Source organism: Adiantum capillus-veneris, chromosome 17, assembly GCF_014529385.1.
Source record: "Adiantum capillus-veneris isolate H3 chromosome 17, ASM1452938v2, whole genome shotgun sequence".
NCBI classification, from domain to species: domain Eukaryota; kingdom Viridiplantae; phylum Streptophyta; class Polypodiopsida; order Polypodiales; family Pteridaceae; genus Adiantum; species Adiantum capillus-veneris.
In genome coordinates, this window is record NC_140947.1 from 153485014 (window position 1) to 153506093 (window position 21080).

The window sequence follows — 21080 nt, forward strand, 5'->3', positions numbered from 1 at the left end:
CCATCCCGTATCCGTGTGAAAATATCTGCAAAATCTGTATCTATGGCATACTGATCGACAATATCCTCGAAGCTCCTATGATGTATCGCGGAAATAGCCAGAACCCACGGCTTCCGAGACAAAGCATCTGCCACCACATTCTTCTGTCCCTGCATATGGACAATCTGGAAGTGAAACTGTGACAAGATGTTCGCCCACCACATCTGCTTTTCCGAAAGCTGCTTCTGTGGCAAGAAGTAGCGCAAACTCTGATGGTCTGTAAAGACAATAAAATCTGCTCCGAGTAGGTAATGCCGCCACTGAGTACGAGCATGGATAACCACCAAAAGCTCTTTCTCATAAATCTGTGTTGTCATCTCCGGACTAGGGAACAATCGTCTCTCGTAAGCAATGACATGGCCTTCTTGCATCAAGACCGCCCCCAGACTACGACCATAAGCATCACAAAATACTTCAAATGACTTTTGTAAGTCCGGCAAGGTCAAATCTGGTCCTGTAGTCAATTTCTCTTTCAATGTCTGAAAGGGAGTCACCTCTGTGGATCCCCAAAAGCGGCAAAGTTTGTACTTAGATTCGTTGCAGGTCTCACGCCATGTGGTACCAGTTCTGTTTTTCTATCTCCCTTTTCTACCACGTTCCTCAGCTGCTCTCGAACTCTCAGGCCTATCGTTGTCTTTATTAGTCTGTTCTTTCTGTGCCTTTTTAGGGCAGTTCGCAGAGATATGTCCCTATTCCCCGCATCCAAAGCAGTTCCCCTCTCTGATGAAGCTAGCTCTCTCCTCAAGAGTAAGCTTGGGTCGTGCATCCTTTTTCTCTGGGTTGCTCTTTTTCTTTCTACTTTCATTCCCAGAAGTCTATTCGGCTCGTTGTGTCATCGCCTCATCTATGGGGTAGGTCAAACTGCTAGAGTGAATAGAAAGCCCCGCTTCGCATGACTCATCGACTCCTGAATAGAAGCTGACTTCTGTTCCAAGCAGTGATCTCGGATCTCTGTAGGTAGACCCAAGGTGAACCGCCCAATCTGTTCTCTGAACGAGATCTTCTTGAATAAAGAGGCGGGTAGAAAAGAGCTCCAGAAACTTTCACTATAAGCATTGATTGTATCTTTCTTGGTCATCCGAAGATGGTTCCAAGCAGCTCGTATATCTCGTTCATATTCTTGCGTCAACCAAGAAGAAATAAAAATCTTTTTAAATTTCAGCCATTTAACTGGCACAGTCTTGTTTAAAAGAAGTGTTGACCACTAAGTACAAGCATTCCCCTTAAGGTAAGAGGTAGCTCTCCGAATCTTGGAGTGCTCTGAATAGCGTCCTTCCGCGAAAGCGATGTCAAACTGTTGTATAAAAGACAAAGCCTTCGAAGTATCTGAGTATCCTGAAAAAGTATCAAACTTGATCGTGTGGCTACCTTCCTTAAACTCTCGGACTTTCTTGCTTTTATCTTCGAGAAAGTCATATTGGTTGGCTTTGTAAAAATTCTTCTTGTTCGCATAGAAGTTTCCATCATCAAAATCTGAGCTATATGTATACGAGTCCTAAGTAGAACTGTAAGTCTTTGGGCGAGATTTAGATTTTTCTTGCCCTTTCCGAAGCGTTGCTTCTTGCTTCGCTTTCTGCTTTTTCTGTCTTCTTCACTCGAGTCTGAAGAGCTAGAAGAACTGTCAGAAGAAGAAGAAGAACTAGGTACTCCTTCAAATTTGACACGCTTCTTCTGTTTCTTTGCTTTGTCAAATGTCGACCGACGACCCAAATATCCTGGGAAGTCGCTACCTTTCTTCTGCCTTTTGCCGTGCTTTTTGTCTTTCTTTCGCACGTCAAAAAGCTGAGCAATCCGTGCATCAACCACGTTCTCCAATTCCTTCTCTGTATATTTCTTGTGAGCAGAAGGTTTCTTGAGAGCGGGTTTCGGGAGTGGTGTTGTGGTTCTCTGCCACTCCGTTTGTACCTCCTCCAAAGAGGTCTGGCTCATATATTTTGCCATCTTCACGTCCTTGGCAAAATTGAGCATCATCTTTGTTGCATCGCCAATCAATTGACGACGCTCCATCTCTCGCCGCTCGGCCTACTTAGGCCGAGACGGGCCATACTCTCTGCCGGAATCTTCGTTGTGATCCCTGTCTGCATCTCCAAATGCAGAGGGAGTCGACTGATCCTTGCCTGAAGCCATAGGTGCCGCGGAAAAAAAAATTGGGGATCGGATTTTCCGTAGAAGAGAAATCGGTCGTGCTCTGATACCACTGTAACAGACTTGGACACTCCAAGTCAAGAATCAATCACGACAGCACCAAATAACCACTTCAAAACAACTCACAGATCACAATAGATTGGCACTGGCCCGACGGAGTTCCGTGCCTAGAGATATTGGCCCCATAGACTCGCGCCCCTTTTGGTATTTCTTTTTGTATTAATCAGTTCAAAGTACAAGAGAGTGTCTCGGGATTCACTCTCAGACTCTGTGTCCAGATGCTCTGAGAAGTGAATGCCCAAACCACTTATTTAATGTTACGAGGGATGCCCAAAAGCAGAGCCCCAAAAGCTTGAAAGCAAAAGCCTCAAAGCAAAAGCTCTTTTCCCTCTCTCACAGAGAGCTTCTGAAAGTAAAAGCAAATTCTCTCTCTCTCTCTCTCTCTCTCTCTCTCTCTCTCTCTCTCTCTCTCTCTCTCTCTCTCTCTCTCTCTCAATGAGAGCAACAAAAAGCAATTATGCTTTTCTGGCCAAAAGCTGAGATTTGTGTCGCTCAAAAATATCCCCAAAAAAGAAAAAAGACCTCCGCGATTTCCGAAAATTAGGGGTTTTAGCAAAAATTAAGGTTTGCAGGAATTTTAGGGTTTCTGTTGTCCGTAGCCACGTCATCACTTTGTGACAGGCTGAAAATGACTGTTTTGGCTGCGTTTTTATGGGGTGAAAATAGGGATCTTCTGCAACCAACTAGGGCTGAATCTTATGTTGTCTTGTATGCTGAAAAACGCTGACCATCTGATGCGGCAATGGCTGAAACCAAAAAACGCTGATCTCTTATGTAGCGTTAGTAAAACGCTAGGCCAAATCTGGGACTGAAGCTGAAATCCAAAAACGCTATGGCGGAGGTGAGGCTGGCGATCATGGGGGAAAACGCCAAGGAATCTAGTACTGCTAATGGTATGCAAAAACGCTATGCAATCCTATGATAATGGAGATGATGCAACTGAAAAACGTTGGGGCTGATGTGTGGCGAAGGTGGGGGAACCAAAAACGCCAAGGGTATTGCTGGGGTTCTGCTGAGAAGGTGCCTGTTGAGCATGTGCTCCTGCTGCCTCTTCTGCTAGAAAGTGCTAACTTGGGTTTGCTTATATATTAACTTAGCAAAATTTCCCTACCTACTTTTGTTGGAAAGTCACTTAAAAATAATAAGTGAAAAATACCAAAAATAGGAAAAATAGGCTAAATGCACTGGAAAATTCCCTTGACTGAATCTGATGGATTCTGAAGGGAATACTGATGATCATGCTGTGTGCAACCAGAGGATATGCATCTACACTAAGTGACTGGGCATGCACGGTCTACGAATAGACTCACAAAAGTGCCAGATCACTTCTAAACTAGACTGACTGAACCCTAATCATGTTGTAGCTTGTCCACGGACACATAGGGTTGGATGTGTCACGTGACATCCCCTCCTTTTCAAAGTGAGGTACTGGTACCGAACTGTATGGCGTCGAGGGAGATCGCCAATAGCATCCGGAATCCTGGAAGGGACTCTTCGCCGGCCCACTCCGATGTGTGGGTCGTGCGGTACTTGAACTTCATAAAGCTCTGCAACGCTTCCTTCTTTGGGCCGCGCCGAAAGCGACAAAGTCTTTTGTAGCTCCTTCCTTGCTTCAACTTCGTCTAGAGACCTGCTTCTTTCGTCTTCAAGAATCTCCATGGCTGAAAATTCCTGAAACCATTTCCAACACAAAACCATGAACATACCCATTCCATGTAAAGTGAAGGATAAAATTCTTGTCTTAGTCAAAGACTGTGTATGCAATGTAGATGAACATAGAGACGGAGAGACAAACCGTTCACCAAACATATGCAAACAATGAGATCGAATCTCGTATGATCTAAAGGAATCAACTGTGGCAATTCACAAGGGAAATACCCATGCTTGGTGCTCATACTTTCATGTGCTCTTTCAAGTACTGTGTCATGCCAAGGAACAGACATGGAATGTGACTTCCTTACATAAATACTTTTCAGCTTTTCATGAAAAATCCACATACATTCGTGCTCATTCATGAGGGAAACGTGCTCAACATACAATATGTCATGCCTAGTAAAAGGGATCACATAAAGATGTTGACTAAAATACAGGAAACAATCACGAATGAAACACTCGAACAATGCGTGCGTATCAATCATGCGAACACATAATACTTCTTGTGAGGGTTCTTTGGACCTAGGCTTGAGAGCCAAGATCGGTTCTTCCTGAATGATCAAATCGTCTTGTGGGGGTTCTTTGAACCTAGATTCGAAAGCCAAGATCGGTTCTTCGTGATTGATCGAATCTACAACGAGGTTAGCTTCGCTAGAAAAAGCATCCACTAACACATCATCCTTGTGAACAATCACCTCTTCTTCATGTAACTCATCATGTTTGTAAGAAATCACATCTTGATCATGCAAATCATCATGCTTATCTTTGTCATCCAAATCATCATGCTCATCATTGTCATTCAAATCATCATGCAAATCCTGTGTGTCATGCTGTGGAGAAAAAGAGACTGAGAGAGTCTCCTTTTCCTGAATCCTTTCAATCTTGTCCTGCATATTAGCAATGAGAGATGGAGAATGAGCAATATCCTCTCCATGAATGACAATTGGAGAATCACTTGTGGCATTCAGAGTTATAGTGTGAGTCTTAAAATCCATGAGAGCGTCATTATCATGAAACCATCGAATGCCCAAAATCATATCACATCCTGAGAGAGGAGAAACAACAAATCTTCTAGTGAAGGCAATCTGTTGAATTGCAAACAACACATCAAGGCACTCCTCCGTGATGAGAGCGTCCATACCGGGACGAAAGCCAGAGACCTTGATAGGAGATCTCGGACTAACTTTGAGGCGGGCTCTCTCAACAAGAGAGAAACTGATCACATCATGCATACTACCTTGGTCAAACAATATGACAGAACGTTGCCCCGTCGTACGACCATAACACTTAATAAGAGAATCATCAATGGGATGGTCATGAGAAACTTGGGGCACACTCGTGTTATCATTCATTGCATTGACAGAGGAAGTGGGTTCTGTGGATTCTTTAGATTCATTCAATTCAAGCTTAGGACATGTTCTTTTTATGTGACCCTTAATGTGACAATGAAAACAACGACCTTCCTTAGAATAAGTCCTTTGCTCTTCCGACGTGATGTATCCTCCTACAATTCCTTGTGCTACCTTTTCATATGGAGTCAGCTTAGGTTTAGCAATTGTGTTAGCCTTACCCTTAGATTCATTGGAAGAATTCTTTTCTGAGAGACTGTTGGAAGATTGGTTAGAAGAGTTACCATTCTTACCGTTCTTATCGTTCTGAAGGTTCTGAGAAGTCTGCGAGGTACTTGTGGAAGTCTTGTTCTCCTCAGGCTTTCCCTTATTGTGCTTCATCTCCTGTGCGAGAGCAATCGCTACCGCCTTGTTGAGTACTTGATATACTCGTCCAATCCAATGAAAAAAGCCTCTTTGCGCTCATCATCCGATTTTTGTAATTGAGTGCCTAGCTGAAAACACGATTAGAAAAAGACATGACTGGCATACCATTTTGCTTGAGAGAGCGCCAATCGTCCTTCAATCGTGCAAGGTATTGAAGTGGCATAAACCGCGCCTTGAGCTTGTCTTGGAAATCACCCCAATTGAAGGAAAGGGGCGTGAATCCGTCGGCTTCCTCTAGGTGCACGGCTAGCTGTGCCTCTTGCCATGCGTGGTACCAATTAATGGCATCACCGGTAAGGTACATAGCTGCCGTCAAAACTTTGTTATTTCCTTTCTTCTTAGTTGTCACAAAATAAGCATTAAATTGATGCAACCAAGAATGAATAACAGTAGCATCCATCTTACCGTCATACTTACAGAAAGTCAACTTCTTTGTGACTGGATGGTTGGAATCCGCGTCGTGGCTTGCACCACTTGAGGAACTCCCACAATCTTTGGGTGGTTCGGTTTTCGAGGCTAGCGCTTGTCGAAGCAATTCTTGAGTGCGTAGCTCTCTTTGAGCTTCACGCTCGGTCTCCAAAGCCAATCTTTGAGTTGTACGCTCGGCCTCCAAGGTCGCGCTTCTTGCCGCCTCGTCCGCCTTTCTTTGTTGTTTTTGTTCTTTGCGTGCGTCGCGCTCGCGTTCTAAAGCAAGGCGATTGTCTTCTTGTTGTGCGGCAAGTCTTGCGTTTCTTTCGTCGCGCTCACGGTCCTGAGCAAGGCGATTTGCTTCTTGCTCACGGTCCCTAGCAAGGCGATTTGCTTCTTGCCTATCCATCATGGCCATCATCTGCTTGACCATTTCCTCCATAGGGTTTGGTACACTTGGTGGCGTAGATGGCAAGGGGGGAGGGTTGAAAAAATCTCCTGGTGGGGAAAAGTTTTCGTCGCCTCTTTCATACTCATCACCTGTATGCGAAGTATCCATTCCGCTTCGGGTGGCGACCATGCACTATGAGCCTTGGTCCTTAAGGCCAAGAGAAACTTGGGTTCTTGAGGGTTTTGGGTTCTTGGGTGCTTGAGGTTCTTGAGATTTTCTTTTGCTTGCAAATCGCGTTGGAGAAGGATCTTCTCTTCACCCGAGTTCTACTCTTTTCCGTGGGCGCACCCCTTGGCGGCCTTGCGCTCACACCAAGGTTGCTTTTTCCCACCTCATGTCGATTGGCCGGCCGCTAAGTGCACTGTTCGCTCTCAATGAGTGAAAAGAGACAGAAGGGGAGGCTGGACAAGCCCTTCTTTCTTGGGATTCCTGTCACTCTTCAACAAAACACGATTAGGAATCGACACGCCCAAGCGAACTTGGGTTCGTGCGACCTCAACAAGCAAAAAAATTATTGTGGTTCTTATGGTTCTTTCCTTGAGTGGTACAGAACACTGCCAAAGCTCTGATACCAATGTTACGTGCAGCGGAATGATTGTTTGCGCTTCGCTCAAGATGAGTGCTCCAAACTATGCTCAAGGGTTCCTTTTAGTTCTTATGGAAGGGAGAGCCTTCCGTTCTTAATGGAAAGTGCTATGATCACAAACAAAGTGAATGGACACTGTGCGTGCAAGTATATGAGACTGTGAGATAGAGAGAGAAGAGAGATACGACACCACAGACGTTGTAAAACCCTCCTCCGAAGGCCCCACTCTTGTCGGCGAGAGTGATCTACTTATTGATTGCACAAAGTGGTACAATGCGGATGCAATGGACTGATGCAACTTGGGACTATGCCGATGACGACGACGGTGATGACGACGACGACTTTAGGGCTGAAATCTGTGGTCTTTTATCTGCTGAATTTCGGGGGCTGAAAATGACTGTTTTGGCTGCGTTTTTATGGGCTGAAAATGGGAATCTTCTGCAACCAACTAGGGCTGAATCTGATGCTGTCCTGCATGCTGAAAAACGCTGACCATCTGATGCGGCAATGGCTGAAAACCAAAAACGCTGATCTCTTCTGTAGCGTTAGTAAAACGCTAGGCCAAATTTGGGACTGAAGCTGAAATCCAAAAACGCTATGGCTGAGGTTAGGCTGGCGATCATGGGGGAAAACGCCAAGGAATCTAGTACTGCTGATGGTATGCAAAAACCCTATGCAATCCAGTGATGATGGCGATGATGCAACTGAAAAACGCTGGGGCTGATGTGTGGCGAAGGTGGGGGAACCAAAAACGCCAAGGGTACTGCTGGGGTTCTGCTGAGAAGGTGCCTGTTGAGCATGCGCCCCTGCTGCCTCTTCTGCCAGAAAGTGCTAACTTGGGTTTGCTTATACATTAACTTAGCAAAATTGCCCTACCTACTTCACTTAAAATAATAAGTGAAAAATACCAAAAATAGGGAAAATAGGCTAAATGCACTGGAAAATTCCCCTGACTAAATCTGATGGATTCTAAAGGGAATACTGATAATCATGCTGTGTGCAACCAGAGGATATGCATTTACACTAAGTGACTGGGCATGCACGGTCTACAAATAGACTCACAAAAGTGCCAGATCACTTCTAAACTAGACTGACTGAACCCTGATCATGTTGTAGCTTGTCCACGGACACATAGGGTTGGATGTGTCACGTGACATGTTACGGTCAGTGCCCACGCAATCTGGAACCAGTCCTATTTTCATCTTGCCTTTGCGTCCACGTTCCTCAGCTGCTCTCGAACCCTCTGGCGTGTCTTCATTCTTGTCATTTTGTTCTTTCAGTGACTTCTTAGGGGACTTCGCGGAGATGTGCCCAGTTTCCCCGCATCCAAAGCACTTCTCCTCCTTGATGTAGAGAGCTCTCTCTTGAGGAGTTAGTTTGGGTTCTGCCTCCTTTTCTTTCTTTTCTAGGTTTCTCTTCCTCTTTCTACTTTCATTTTTCGAAGTCTGTTTGGTCCTTTGCGTCATGATTTCATCTGTGGGGTAGGTCAAACTGCTTGAGTGAATGGCAAAACCTCGTTTCGCATGACTCATCAGTTCCTATAGGGAATCTGACTTTTGCTCTAAGCAGTGATCTCGGATCTCTGTAGGAAGGCCCAAGGTAAACCGCTCAATCTGTTCTTTGAACGAGATCTTCTTAAATGAAGAGGCGGGTAGAAAAGAGCTCCAGAATCTCTTGCAATTCAATGTATCCTTCTTGGTCATCCAAAGATGGTTCCAAGCAGTTCGTATGTGGCATTCATACTCGAGTCAACCAAGAAGAAATAAAAAGCCTTTTAAACTTCATCCATTTGACTGGCATTGTCTTGTTTAATAGAAGCGTGGACCACCAAGTTCGAGCATTTCCCTTGAAGTAAGAGGCAGCTCTCCGAATCTTGGAGTGCTCTGAGTAACGCCCTCCAGAGAAAGCTATGTCAAACTGCTGTATGAAAGACAAAGCCTTCGAAGCATCTCTATAACCAGAAAACGTGTCAAATTTTATTGATTGTCCACCTTCCTTACACTCTCGGACTTTCTTGCTTTTATCTTCCAGAAAGTCATACTGGTTGGCTTTATAAAAATTCTTCTTCTTTGCATAAAAGCTGCTGTCGCCAGAGTCCGAACTATCTGAAGACGAGTCCTCTGCAAAATTGTCAACCATTGGGCGAGATTTAGGCTTCTTTGCCCTTTCCGAAGCTTTGCTTTTTGCTTCGCTTTTTGTCTTTTCTGTCTTCTTCGCTCGAGTCAAAAGAGCTAGAAGAATTGTCAGAAGAAGAAGAAGAAGAAGAAGAACTAGGTACTCCTTCAAATCGAACACGTTTCTTCTGCTTTCTTGCCGATGCAAATGTAGACTCACGACCCAAATAACCCATGAAGTCAGTGTCTTTCTTCTGCTTTTTGTCGTGTTTTTTAGCTTTGTCTTGCGCGTCAAAAAGCTGAGAAATCCGTGCATCAACCACCTCTTCTAATTCTTGCTCTGCATATATCCTTGGAGTATGAGGTTTTTTCAGTGCCGGTTTGAGGAGTGGTTCTGTGGTTTGCCGCCACTGTGCATGCACCTCGTCGCAGGAGGTCTGGCTCATAAATTTTGCAAATTTCGGATCCTTCGCAAAATTTGGCATCATCTTTGTTGCATCGCCGATCAATCGTTGACGCTCCATCTCTTCGATCTCCGCCTGAGTAGGCCGAGGCGGGCCGTACTCCTCGCGTGAATCTTCGTTGTGATCTCTTCCCGCATCTCCGGATGCAGAGGAAGTCGACTAATCTCTATCTGAAGCCATAAGTGTCGTGTGAAAAGGATCGGATTTCTCGTAGAAGAGAAATCGGCCGTGCTCTGATACCACTGTAACAGACTTGGACACTCCAAGTCGAGAGTCTACCGCGACACCACAAGAATTCACTTCAATACAGTTCACAATTCACAATTGATTCGACACTGGCCCGGCGGAGTTCCGTGCCTAGAGATACTGGCCCCAAAGACTGGCGCCCCTTTCGGTATTTCTTTTTGTATTAATCTGCAACTCAAAGTACAAGCAAGTGGTCGGGACTCACTCTTAGTGGTCGGGACTCACTCTCAGACTCTGCGTTCAAATGCTCTGAGAAGTGAGAGCCCAAAACCACCATTATATAGATTTACAAGGATGCTAAAAGCAGAGCCCAAAAGCTTCAAAATCAAAAGCCTTCTTGAAATAAAACGAAAGAGTTCTCTCTCTCTCTCTCAAATTGCGTAGAATAAAGCAGTAACCCAAAAGCTGGCCCTGCTTTTCTGTTGCCACAAAATCCGCCGCAAAACGCGGGTGTCCGTACACTGCCACGTGGCTGGCTGTCCACAACCTGCGCCGCAATTTCCAGACCTGTCCGTACATGCCTGCCACGTCATCATTTCTGCAAGCCAGCCAGGGGATGGGTCTGTGTGTGCACTGGGCAGCCACATCACCAGTTTGTGACAAGAGGCTGGTAGAAAAGAGCTCCAGAATCTCTCGCAATATGCGTCCAATGTATCCTTCTTGTTCATCTGAAGATGGTTCCAAGCAGTTCGTATGTTGCGTTCGTACTCCCGAGTCAACCAAGAAGAAAGAAAAAGCCTTTTAAATTTCAGCCATTTAACTGGCGTTGTCTTGTTCAATAGAAGCGTGGACCACCAAGTTCGAGCATTTCCCTTGAAGTAAGAAGTAGCCCTCCGAATCTTGGAGTGCTCTAAGTAACGCCCTCCAGAGAAAGCTATGTCAAACTGTTGTATGAAGGCCAAAGCCTTCGAAGCATCTCGATATCCAAAAAACGTGTCAAATTTAATTGACTATCCACCTTCTTTAAACTCTTGGAATTTCTTGCTTTTATCCTCCAGAAAGTCGTGCTGATTGGCTTTATAGAAATTCTTCTTCTTTGCATAGAATCTGTGATCATCGGAGTCCGAACTGTCTGAAGACGAGTCCTCTGTAGAACTGTCACAAACTAGGCGAAATCTAGGCTTCTTTGCCTTTTTCTTGCCCTTTCCGAAGCTTTGTTTTTTGCTTCGCTTTTTCCCTTTTCTGTCTTCTTCGCTCAAGTCAGAAGAGCTAGAAGAACTATCAGAAGAAGAAGAATACTCCTTCAAATCTGACGTGCTTTTTCTGTCTTCTTGCCGAGGCAAATGTAAACTGACGACCCAAATAACCCGGGAAGCCAGTGCCTTTCTTTTGCTTTTTGTCGTGCTTTTTGGCTTTGTTATGTGCATCAAAAAGCTGAGAAATCCATGTATCAACCACCTCTTCTAATTCCTGCTCTGTAAACATCCTTGGAGGAGGAGGTTTCTTGAGTGCCGATTTGAGGGGTGGTTTTGTGGTTTGCCGTCACTGTGAGTGCACCTCGTCGAAGGAGGTCTGGGTCATAAATTTTGCAAATTTCGGGTCCTTCCCAAAATTTAGCATCATCTTTGTTGCATCGTCGACGCTCCATCTCTTCAAGCTCCGCCTGAGTAGGCTGAGGCGGGCCGTACTCCTCGCGTGAATCTTCTTCGTGATCTCTTCCCGCATCTCCGGATGCAGAGGAAGTCGACTGATCTCTGTCTGAATCCATAAGTGCCGCATAAAAAGGATTGGATTTCCCGATAGAGAAATCGGCCGTGCTCTGATACCACTGTAATAGACTTGGTTACTCCAAGTCAAGATTCTACCGCGACATGACAAGAATTTCACTTCAAAACAGTTCACAATTCACAATTGATTCGACACGGCCCGGCGGAGTTTTGTGCCTAGAGATATTGGCTCCAAAGACTGGCGCCCCTTTCGGTATTTCTTTTTGTATTAATCTGCAACTCAAAGTACAAGGGAGTGGGAGGCTCTCACTCTCAGACTCTGCGTCCAGATGCTCTGAGAAGTGGGAGGCCTACCCGCACTAATAAAGATTTTACAAGGGATGCCAAAAGCAAAGCCCCTAAAGCTGTAAATAAAAAGCCTTGTAAAAATAAAGCAACTTTTCTCTCACAAGCCTTGCTTGAGAAAAATAAAGCTATCTCTCTCTCTCTTGCTTATTGCGTAGAATAAAGCAAGGTCAAAAATCTGCCCTGTCTGCCGTAAACAGCGCCGCAATTCACGGGCTTTTGTACGACATGCCACGTCAGCAACATCATCATTTCAGCAGATAGTGTGTGTGTGTGTACCAGGCAGCCACGTCACCAGTTTATGACAGCATTTAAATCCATGATTGAGCATTTAGGTGTCAAACGTTTTGTACCACTGTCTCAGGGCTTCTTTCAGCCCATACAAGCTGTGTTTTAGTCTCCATACCAAATGCTCTTTTCCTGGAATGACAAAACCGTCCAACTATTCCATATATAGCTTCTCACCCAAGTCACCATGAAGAAAAGCAATTGTTACATCCATTTGATCCATCTCTGAATCAAGAAGAGCAGCGAGAGCAAACAAAACACGGAGGGTAGTCATTTTCACCACCGGTGAGAAGACTTCCTGGAAGTCCATGCCTTCCTTCTATTCATAACCCTTGGCAACCAACCATGCTTTGTACTTCCCATTAATACATTTCACTTTGTCAACCCATTTGTTAGGGATGGCTTTCCTACCCTTAAGCAAAGGTACAAGCTCCCATGTATCATTTGCATACAAAGAATTCATCTTGTTTTGCATAGCAAGCTCCCACTTACTCTTGTGTTCACATGATTGTGCCTCTTTAAATGTCAGAGGCTCATTTTCATCTGTCAACAAAATCCAATCCAAAGAGGGTTGAAACCTTTGTGGTTGCCTTCTGACACATGTAGACCTTCTTACCCAATGGTCCATGTTTTGTGGCAATGGGCCTACATCCTTAGGAACCCTTAAGCAAAGGTACAAGCTCCCATGCATCATTTGCATACAAAGAATTCATCTTGTTTTGCATAGCAAGCTCCCACTTACTCATGTTCACATGATTGTGCCTCTTTATATGTCAGAGGCTCATTTTCATCTGTCAACAAAATCCAATCCAAAGATGGTTGAAACCTTTGTGGTTGCCTTCTGACACATGTAGACCTTCTTACCCAATGGTCCATGTTTTGTGGCAATGGACCTACATCCTCAGGAACGTGCCCACCATCATTAGGTGGCTGATTTTCAGCATTTCCTTGCTGCTGTAATCTGTTTTCAGCATGTTCTTCATCATGTCCTACCCCATCCTGTGCATCCATTGGTTGTTCGTGATCTTCTGGTAGTAGCACAACGGGTTGCTGCTCATTTTTAGCATCAATAGGCCCAAAATCTTCAGCTAATGGCTGATTTATGGCTCGTTGTTCATGCTGAAACTTGACCTTCTTTTTGTTAAGATCACTTTGTGTAGCATTATTTAGCAACTTTGCCTCATTAAACACTACATCTCGGATGCGTACTATCTTCCTATTCTGAGGTAACCAAATTCTGTAACCCATCTCTCCCTCATCTTCATATCCCATGAAGATTCCCTTGATGGATTTCACGTCAAGTTTGGTCCACAGTTCTGCAGGTACATAAACAAAGGCCTCACAGCCAAAGACACGCAAATGGACATATGAAGCAGGTTTGCCAGACGAAACCTCTTCAGGAATCCCATTTTCCAAAGCACGATTCGGAGAGCGATTGCATACACGAACTGCAGCTTTAAGAGCCTCTCCTCAAAACTCATGTGGGAGATTAGTCGTGGATAGCATGCATCTGACTCTCTCACAAAGTGTGCGATTATATCGTTCAGCCACGCCATTTGATGCAAGGTTATAAGGAGCCGTAAACACTCGCTTAATGCCATGCATCTCACAAAGTTGTTGAACTCATTAGAGACATACTCTCCCCAATTATCCATTCTAATTGCTTTCAATTTAAGCCCTCTTTGTGTGGTAACCAAAGCATGAAACCGTTTGAAAGCATCCAATACTTCATTTTTGCCCTTTAATACATACGCCGATGACTTTCTATCAAAATCATCAATGAAAGTAGCAAAGTACCGTGCACCCCCATATGAACTAACAAGCATAGTGCATACATCAGAGTGTACCAAATCAAGAGCATTAGACTTCTTCGCGACACCAAAGTAATACGAAGACTTCACATGTTTTCCACATATACAATCATTACAAAAGTCGAGACCAGGACCTTTTACATCCTCCCTAAAGAGGAGAGAACCTGAAGACCTTTCTGGCTCATATGGCCAAGTCTTTTGTGCCAAAGTTCCATTTGAGAATGGACTTTTGCTACACCCAAAAACTTACAAATAATACAAAGTCCCCTTCTTGCTGCCTTTTATAATCAGCATTGAACCCTTGTATACTTTCCTAGATCCACCACCAAACGTAGTGAAATAACCTTTTGCATCCAATTGTCCCATAGATAGCAAAATTTTCTTAATGCCAGGGACATATCGTACATTCTGCAAAATCAGCTCTTTTATATTTTCAAGAGCCAAATGAATGGTGCAACACCGTCTATCTCACATGCATAGTTGTTGTTGAAACTGGCCCGTAGGGCGGTGAACTTTGGCTTTGACCCAAAACTTTACTTTAACTTTAGGACACAAAAAAACTTCACGAATAAGCCTACGACTGGAATTCAACACTTCAAGACAAACCACGGCCTGGCAGCTAGAGCACTACCAAGTAGACAACGACACCCTGTTGGCCCCAAAGACTGGCACTCCTTTCGGTATTTCTTTATTCTTATTATACTTGAGAAAAACCTGTAAACTTCTACAAGCTGCCCCACTTTTATCGGGCTGAAATTCCTCTACTCTAACCCGATTTTCAGCAACATAATCACATTAGAAGTCTCCACAGACAAAATCCCAAGTAAACATTGATTTTCCATGCACTTTAGAGCACTTTGCAAAACCTGGCGAGAAATTACAGCTCGCTGAATTCTCTGTTTTGCGCTCCAATTTGCATGCCAATCACTTTTGTGGATAGCCCTCAAGCTCTCACACTTGTAGGGTAACTTGCCCCTTGAATTAGACGAGATTCATTATGGGAAATCTCTCTAAATTGTCGTGTACAAGCACCCAATGTTTTCCCGAGGCTCCCCTGGCAAATAAACGATCCAAACGCTTCCATCTAACCCTCACTAAGCTGTTCAAACCTATCCATGGCTGTAATTGCAGGTTTGTGACCCAATTTCACCAACATAACGGAGCAAATATCCTTGTAGATCAAAAGTACACGTCAGGGACACTTTCCCTTGCGGTATGGAAGCTTTCTAGTGAGCTGCGGGTCAATTTCAGCATGCTATAATTTTGTCTTTATTGGCTGCATTTCGGATCTGTCTCTAACTTGATACGCTGAGCCATTGCTTTCACCACTAGACTTCCTCCTGATTTCTTCATTCGAGATAGAGCCTCGTACACCATCAAAGGTTAAAGCAGGGTTGTTGCTAAGTGAAACAACCAAAGATTCTTAGCTATCCGACAAAGTCATCAACAAGAAAATAGCTTTCATTTTATCATTGAAGTCTGGTAGACGTGAATCCTCCAACTGATTCAAGATACCTGTGAAAGCACTCAAATGTTTACATGTTGGCTTAGACTCATCCAACTCCATGTTCACAAGTTTACGCATAAGGTGTACTTGATTCACAGAAGTGTCCTTTAGCTTATTCCATATAGCATAAGCCATATCAAGACACTTAATGTCTATAAGTACATCATCAGACACAGCCATTTTAATGTATACAATGGCCTTCTTATTAAGTCTAGCCCAATTCTCATCAGGCATGGTCACAGACCTAGTTGCCAAGAGCGCATCATCACAATCTTTGAGAAACAAAATGCCTTCGATTATGTCCTTTCCCAGATGAAAGCCAGTGCCATCAAACCTCTTGATTTCAAGAACGGATTTAGTGTCACTACTACTGGAAGCATTAAGCCGGCATAATTTAGCAATGCACTAAAGCACAAATGCTGTAATTTATGACAGCAAATAACCATCTGAATATTCAGCCTTGAACAATCAAATTTCTTAGCAAGTTAGAGAGCAAAGATCACTACCACTGTGTCCAAACACATGTACAATAGTAAAAGTGATAATGTTCAGCATAGAAACTGAAAATTCAGCATTCAAAGGTTGCATACATTGCCATCAAGTGACTCCCACTTCAACAATATCAGCAAAAATGCATTTGCAACAATCCCAAATCTGCAAATGATCTTTAGAACAACTGCAACATGAATATTCAGCAATATAATAACTCGATGAGTTACCCGACGCATGTACTGCATACATAAAAGTGATATATACCTTCATAAGTTCAGAATAGTCTAAACTCACGAATTATAAGAGGAAATAAAGCACTCATAAAACTATAAAAGCAAAGGACACAAGAAAAGAAAAGAAAAACAAAAACAAACAAACAAAGAAACTAAATCACTTTGTTTGCTACGAAACAAAACTAGATAAAAAAACATTATTAACTTAAAAATGTTTTTAGAAAAGGCATGTGTAAAATAAGTTGACGCAACTTACTTGGCTTAAAACAAGTACTCAACTTTAAGCAAAAAAAGGATAAGACATCTTAAAACCTTAATCCTAGAAATCAAACTTCACACAACAACTTCTAACGGAACACATTCTTAAGTCCTCAGGTAAGCTAAATACGAAATTGAAAAATGAATACTACTACAAACCTACGAAGATCAAAGAACCAAACTTGACAATATGTGATCTCAACTTCGCTGCTTGTCCAAACAGGAAGAATAAGATTATAACCTTTATCATGCATAGCTTGGACGACAGCTATGACATCCCTACTCACGTCATCAGTGCCCAAGAGTAGGTGCAGGTTTATATAGAGGTCATTCATGCTTTGAACGTACTCTACAAAACCAACGAGCTTAGTTTCTATCACCCTCCGGAGGTGATGGGCATACTCAGCCATGATAAAGGCTAGCATTTGTCAAGCTATAGTAAAAATACTAAAAGCACTAAAGATCAAAACAACAACATAAGGTGTTATTAAGTCAAACAATAAGTCGGCTTTTTAGCTCCCCACTTCTATTGAATGTACTACTGATTATCTTGAACATTCCAAAGGAACAAACATTAAAAATAAACTTACAACGATGCAAAAATGAACGAACTTTTTTCATGATTCTTTTGAATGAGTATCCTTTTTCAACTAGTAAAGAAATAAGATGGCAAGATTGAACAACAAAAGTAGGTTTACTAGAACAAAGACGAGAAAATCTAAATAGTTAAGAGCAAATGACACCGTACTTAGCTAAAAGAGAAATGTTCAAAGAAATGTGAGGTATACAGATAATTTTTAGATTGGCATATTCTGGTTCAAGGCGCTTATCATAGATATCTACTACTAATCCCAAGGGAGTCTGAAAAATCTTAAGGTCTAAAAAGGCACAACAATCACTATTTGTGGTACAGTTAAGCTCACAAAACTCCTCGGGATAAATTCCTCCGTCTACAGAACTCGAATTCAAGTACTTAAAATCTTGAAAAGAAGGAACGTTAGGGACAAAAAGATCATCTACAAAGCGTCTTACATTGCATAACTTGTGCCATTACATAACTTGTGCAAAAATATTGGGCAAGTGTTAGCAAGGACAAGACGCTCCATAAATCAAACTCATAAGTAAAAAGATAGAAATTAGCAAGAAAAATAGCACAATTGGTGCCCATAGGGATACCAATTGTTTGCTTGAAAAGAGAGTCACCGATGGTTATATATAAATTGTCCAAAAGAAAATCTAACCAAGAATGATGTCAATGCATACATAAAAGTGCGTATAGATTTCTGATACACGAATCACAATAAATTTCTACAATTTCTCCATAATCTCACGCGTGGGAGGTAAAACCACAATTTACCTATTTTGCATCAACAATGTCCCACAGTGTATTACATGCGTCATTTTGCAAAAACTCACAAATTTAAACCAAAATCCACAAAATTTCTCGCATGAATTTTGCCGAAATCAAAAATTCCAGCAAAAGCCTCAAAATTTATCCGACGAATTTGCCCCAATTGCATTAATACATGATTCCTTAAGCAAATTATGGGCAATTTTTTCTACAAGATTTCAGCAAATTTTGCAAAGTCTCCAATTTTTCGGGTTCAATTTTGCACGAATGGCAATGAAATTGACTTAGCAGCAATTTCACTTGTACATGAAAAGCCCCAAAATCTTTGAAGCCTTTCTGCACAAAATATGCAATTTTCAACGCAAATTCTGCTGTTGTCGAAGAAGAACGCTGAGGCTGAAATTTCCCGGGTGAAATAAGTCTTCCCTTGGCCTACGTGAAAGGGGTTGAACTAATTTGACCCGAAAAGCACCTACTTGATCAACATTTTGAATTTTCGTAAACGCACCGTAGCTTAGCTCTGATACCAATTTGTAGGCCATGCAAGGTGCAGCAAGTGATAGCACTGGCAGGTTATTGAAATGAGAGAGAGAGAGAGAGAGAGAACGAACGTTGGAGAGCTACGCATGTTGGGTTGCATGTACAATTCATTTGTACACTTGAAAAATTGAAGTGTCTATTATGTATGCCTTTTGGAGTATAAGGTGTTGTTCCCACCCTGTGAGTTAGTGTACATAAAGAGAGAGAGGAGAGGGCCTTTACGTACCCAACAAACCTTGCATTTCAAATTTGACAAAGATATTTGCAGGAAAAGTCCATTGTCACCAGAAGCCGACTTCAAGCGTTTCAAAACATTTCCACAAAAGGTAGTAAAAGCCGTTCAACACACTAGACATTATGCCCACCAAAAGCACCACTTAAAACCTCTCCCTGCAACAGCTCAAAATGCTCAAACAGCGCTGCCACCAGAGTTCCCGTGCCTCTTGCGTCTCAAGACGGCTTCAAGCCCAAAGGCAGAAAGGCAACACATCTGGCAGCGTTTGCAAAACGCACTGACAAGAGACTGGGTTGTAGCGGACTCTATTTGCCAAGCGTTTTGAACGCGAGCAAACATCGGCAGTTTTCCCAAGGACGCTATTGGCAATGTTTTAAAACGCCATACTCCGGAGCTTTCAAAAACGCAGTTTCAAGGTCTTCCCTACTTCTAGCGGAACAAGACACTTAGCCACCTTCTGTAATAGACTTTGACACCCCAAGCCCAAGATCTGTTGCAACACACATGAGAAACTGTAAAATAACTGAGCAAACTTGAATATATATATATATATATATATGTATATATATATATATATATATATATATATGTGTGTGTGTGTGTGTGAGAGAGAGAGAGAGAGTCGACACAACACAGCGGAGCTTCACGCCCAATTGCATTGGCCCCAAAGACTCGCTCCACTTCTCAGTATTTCTTTATTATTAAGCTTCCAAAGGTACATTGTTTGAGGGTCATCCTTCTCTCAGTGCTCCCGAGCTCATCTAAGAAGAAGGGAGGCAATGACACGCTTATAAACAGTACATTAGGGCCCAAAAGCTGGCACCCCCAAAAGCTATAGTCCTAAAAGCACTCCACCCCCAAAAGCTAGCGCCCAGGATAACTGCCGCAATTCACGAAAATCCATACTAACTGCCACATCAGCATCTCTAATGCAATTTAATTTAAAGTCGATGCTTTATTTTTAAAAGGTTTTAGGCCCCTCGGCCGAGTTCAGTAAGTTGAAAGGATTAGGTTTCTGCCTGACCCTCTTTGGGCCACTCGATCGGAACCCTCTGTTGCTTCATTTCACTAGGGTTTCGGACCCCTCAATGGGGCTCTATCCTTTAGACCATGCCACATCATCACTTTGTGACATAACCCCCCTCTTGAAAGAATTGTAATCGCCCTTGACTACGCCTGCAAAACAGACATAAGACAAATACTAGTTCGGTAAACACTGACTCTTAAGTACTGACGCACTAGACCACACATATCCAGACTTGCATGAAGACGGCGGTCATTGAACATTCACATCACTATCCCCAAACATTTCTCTCTCTGAAAAAATCATTGTGAGTTGTTATTGGAAGTTGCAAAATTTCAAGTCTATAGCTAGTAATAACACAAAAAGACTCCACGCCACTCAATCCAACTAGAGAGTAAGCTTAAAAGTTGTCTGAATCAGTGGGTAAGCTCAAGGACACTTCGAGGAAGCAGGTTGCAAACGAGGAATCAGTAGCTCCACATGCCCAGACAATCTTAATCAGCCAAGAAGGTCAGGCTAGCACAAGGTGAAACATATTACAATCAGAAAAAAGCAAAGTCCTCTACACCAACTTGCTTACGAGACACTGGAAGAGCAATGCTGCATAGTGTAGTGAAGTGGATGCAAGAAGACTGTAGAAAGAAACTCACAGAGCCAGTGGATGCAGGAGAGCGCTCTTGTGGGCGAAGAGGAGCTGCCACAGCTACAACTTTGAGAGGGCATTTGACGGGAGCCGATTTGTTACGAAGCTTCAATGACAGGCTCACCCCTCTCATAGATGAAGATGCACAGAAGCATAATACACCCTCGCCCTGCTTCAAACAAATATTTTGGCATGATTCAGAAATCGACACCGAGACAGGGTCGCAGTCATACAAGTACCAGCGCCAATGGAGGCGATAAGCTCATTGCTGTGGCCATGAACTTGACCGGTCACGAGCGGTGCTTTGCCTCCAGATTCCACCCTACTCGATCACAAGAAGCGGCACCGGAAACAGCAAAGCAGAAGCCAATGCAGAAGTCTACGTCATCCGAGAAGCGCGGAAGTAAATTTTTTTGGGGAAAATTACCAAAATACCCCTCAAATTTGTGGGAATTCCCAAAATTCCCCTCAAATTTCAAAAATTTCCAATTCATCTCCAAAGCTTACGTAACCAACTCAAATTCTAGATTTAGCATCTTGTATTGATAGACAATCAGTCTTCTTATGAAAAGCTACAAAAAAAGATTCTTTGGAGAAAATTTAATCTCACGACCAAGGGTACTTTGAGAATTTTGGAAAACTTGAAGGGCATTTTGGGAATTTATGAGAAAATATTGGGGGTACCTTGGGTATTTTCTTGAAATTTGAGGGGTATTTTGAAAATTTTCACAAATTAGAGGGGTAT

At 43.0% G+C, this 21080-nt stretch overlaps 1 protein-coding gene across 5 annotated transcripts in view; it reads right to left on the reverse strand.

Moving 5' to 3' along the window:
* LOC147438350 (isoamylase 2, chloroplastic-like) overlaps nt 1-20745 on the reverse strand; it is a 194788-nt gene extending 174043 nt beyond the window's left edge. Inside the window, exons 1-2 of one of the 5 annotated variants that reach the window (XM_086487649.1) lie at nt 20575-20745; nt 20343-20507 (exon numbers count right to left, since the gene is read on the reverse strand). In XM_086487649.1, the coding sequence (XP_086343775.1) occupies nt 20343-20507; nt 20575-20613 (204 nt within the window). In that variant the 5' untranslated portion in view covers nt 20614-20745. The remainder of the gene's footprint in view (nt 1-20342; nt 20508-20574) is intronic. The other 4 variants (XM_086487650.1, XM_086487651.1, XM_086487652.1 and 1 more) reach the window with 4 other exon arrangements.
* Between the last annotated feature and the right edge of the window lie 335 nt (nt 20746-21080).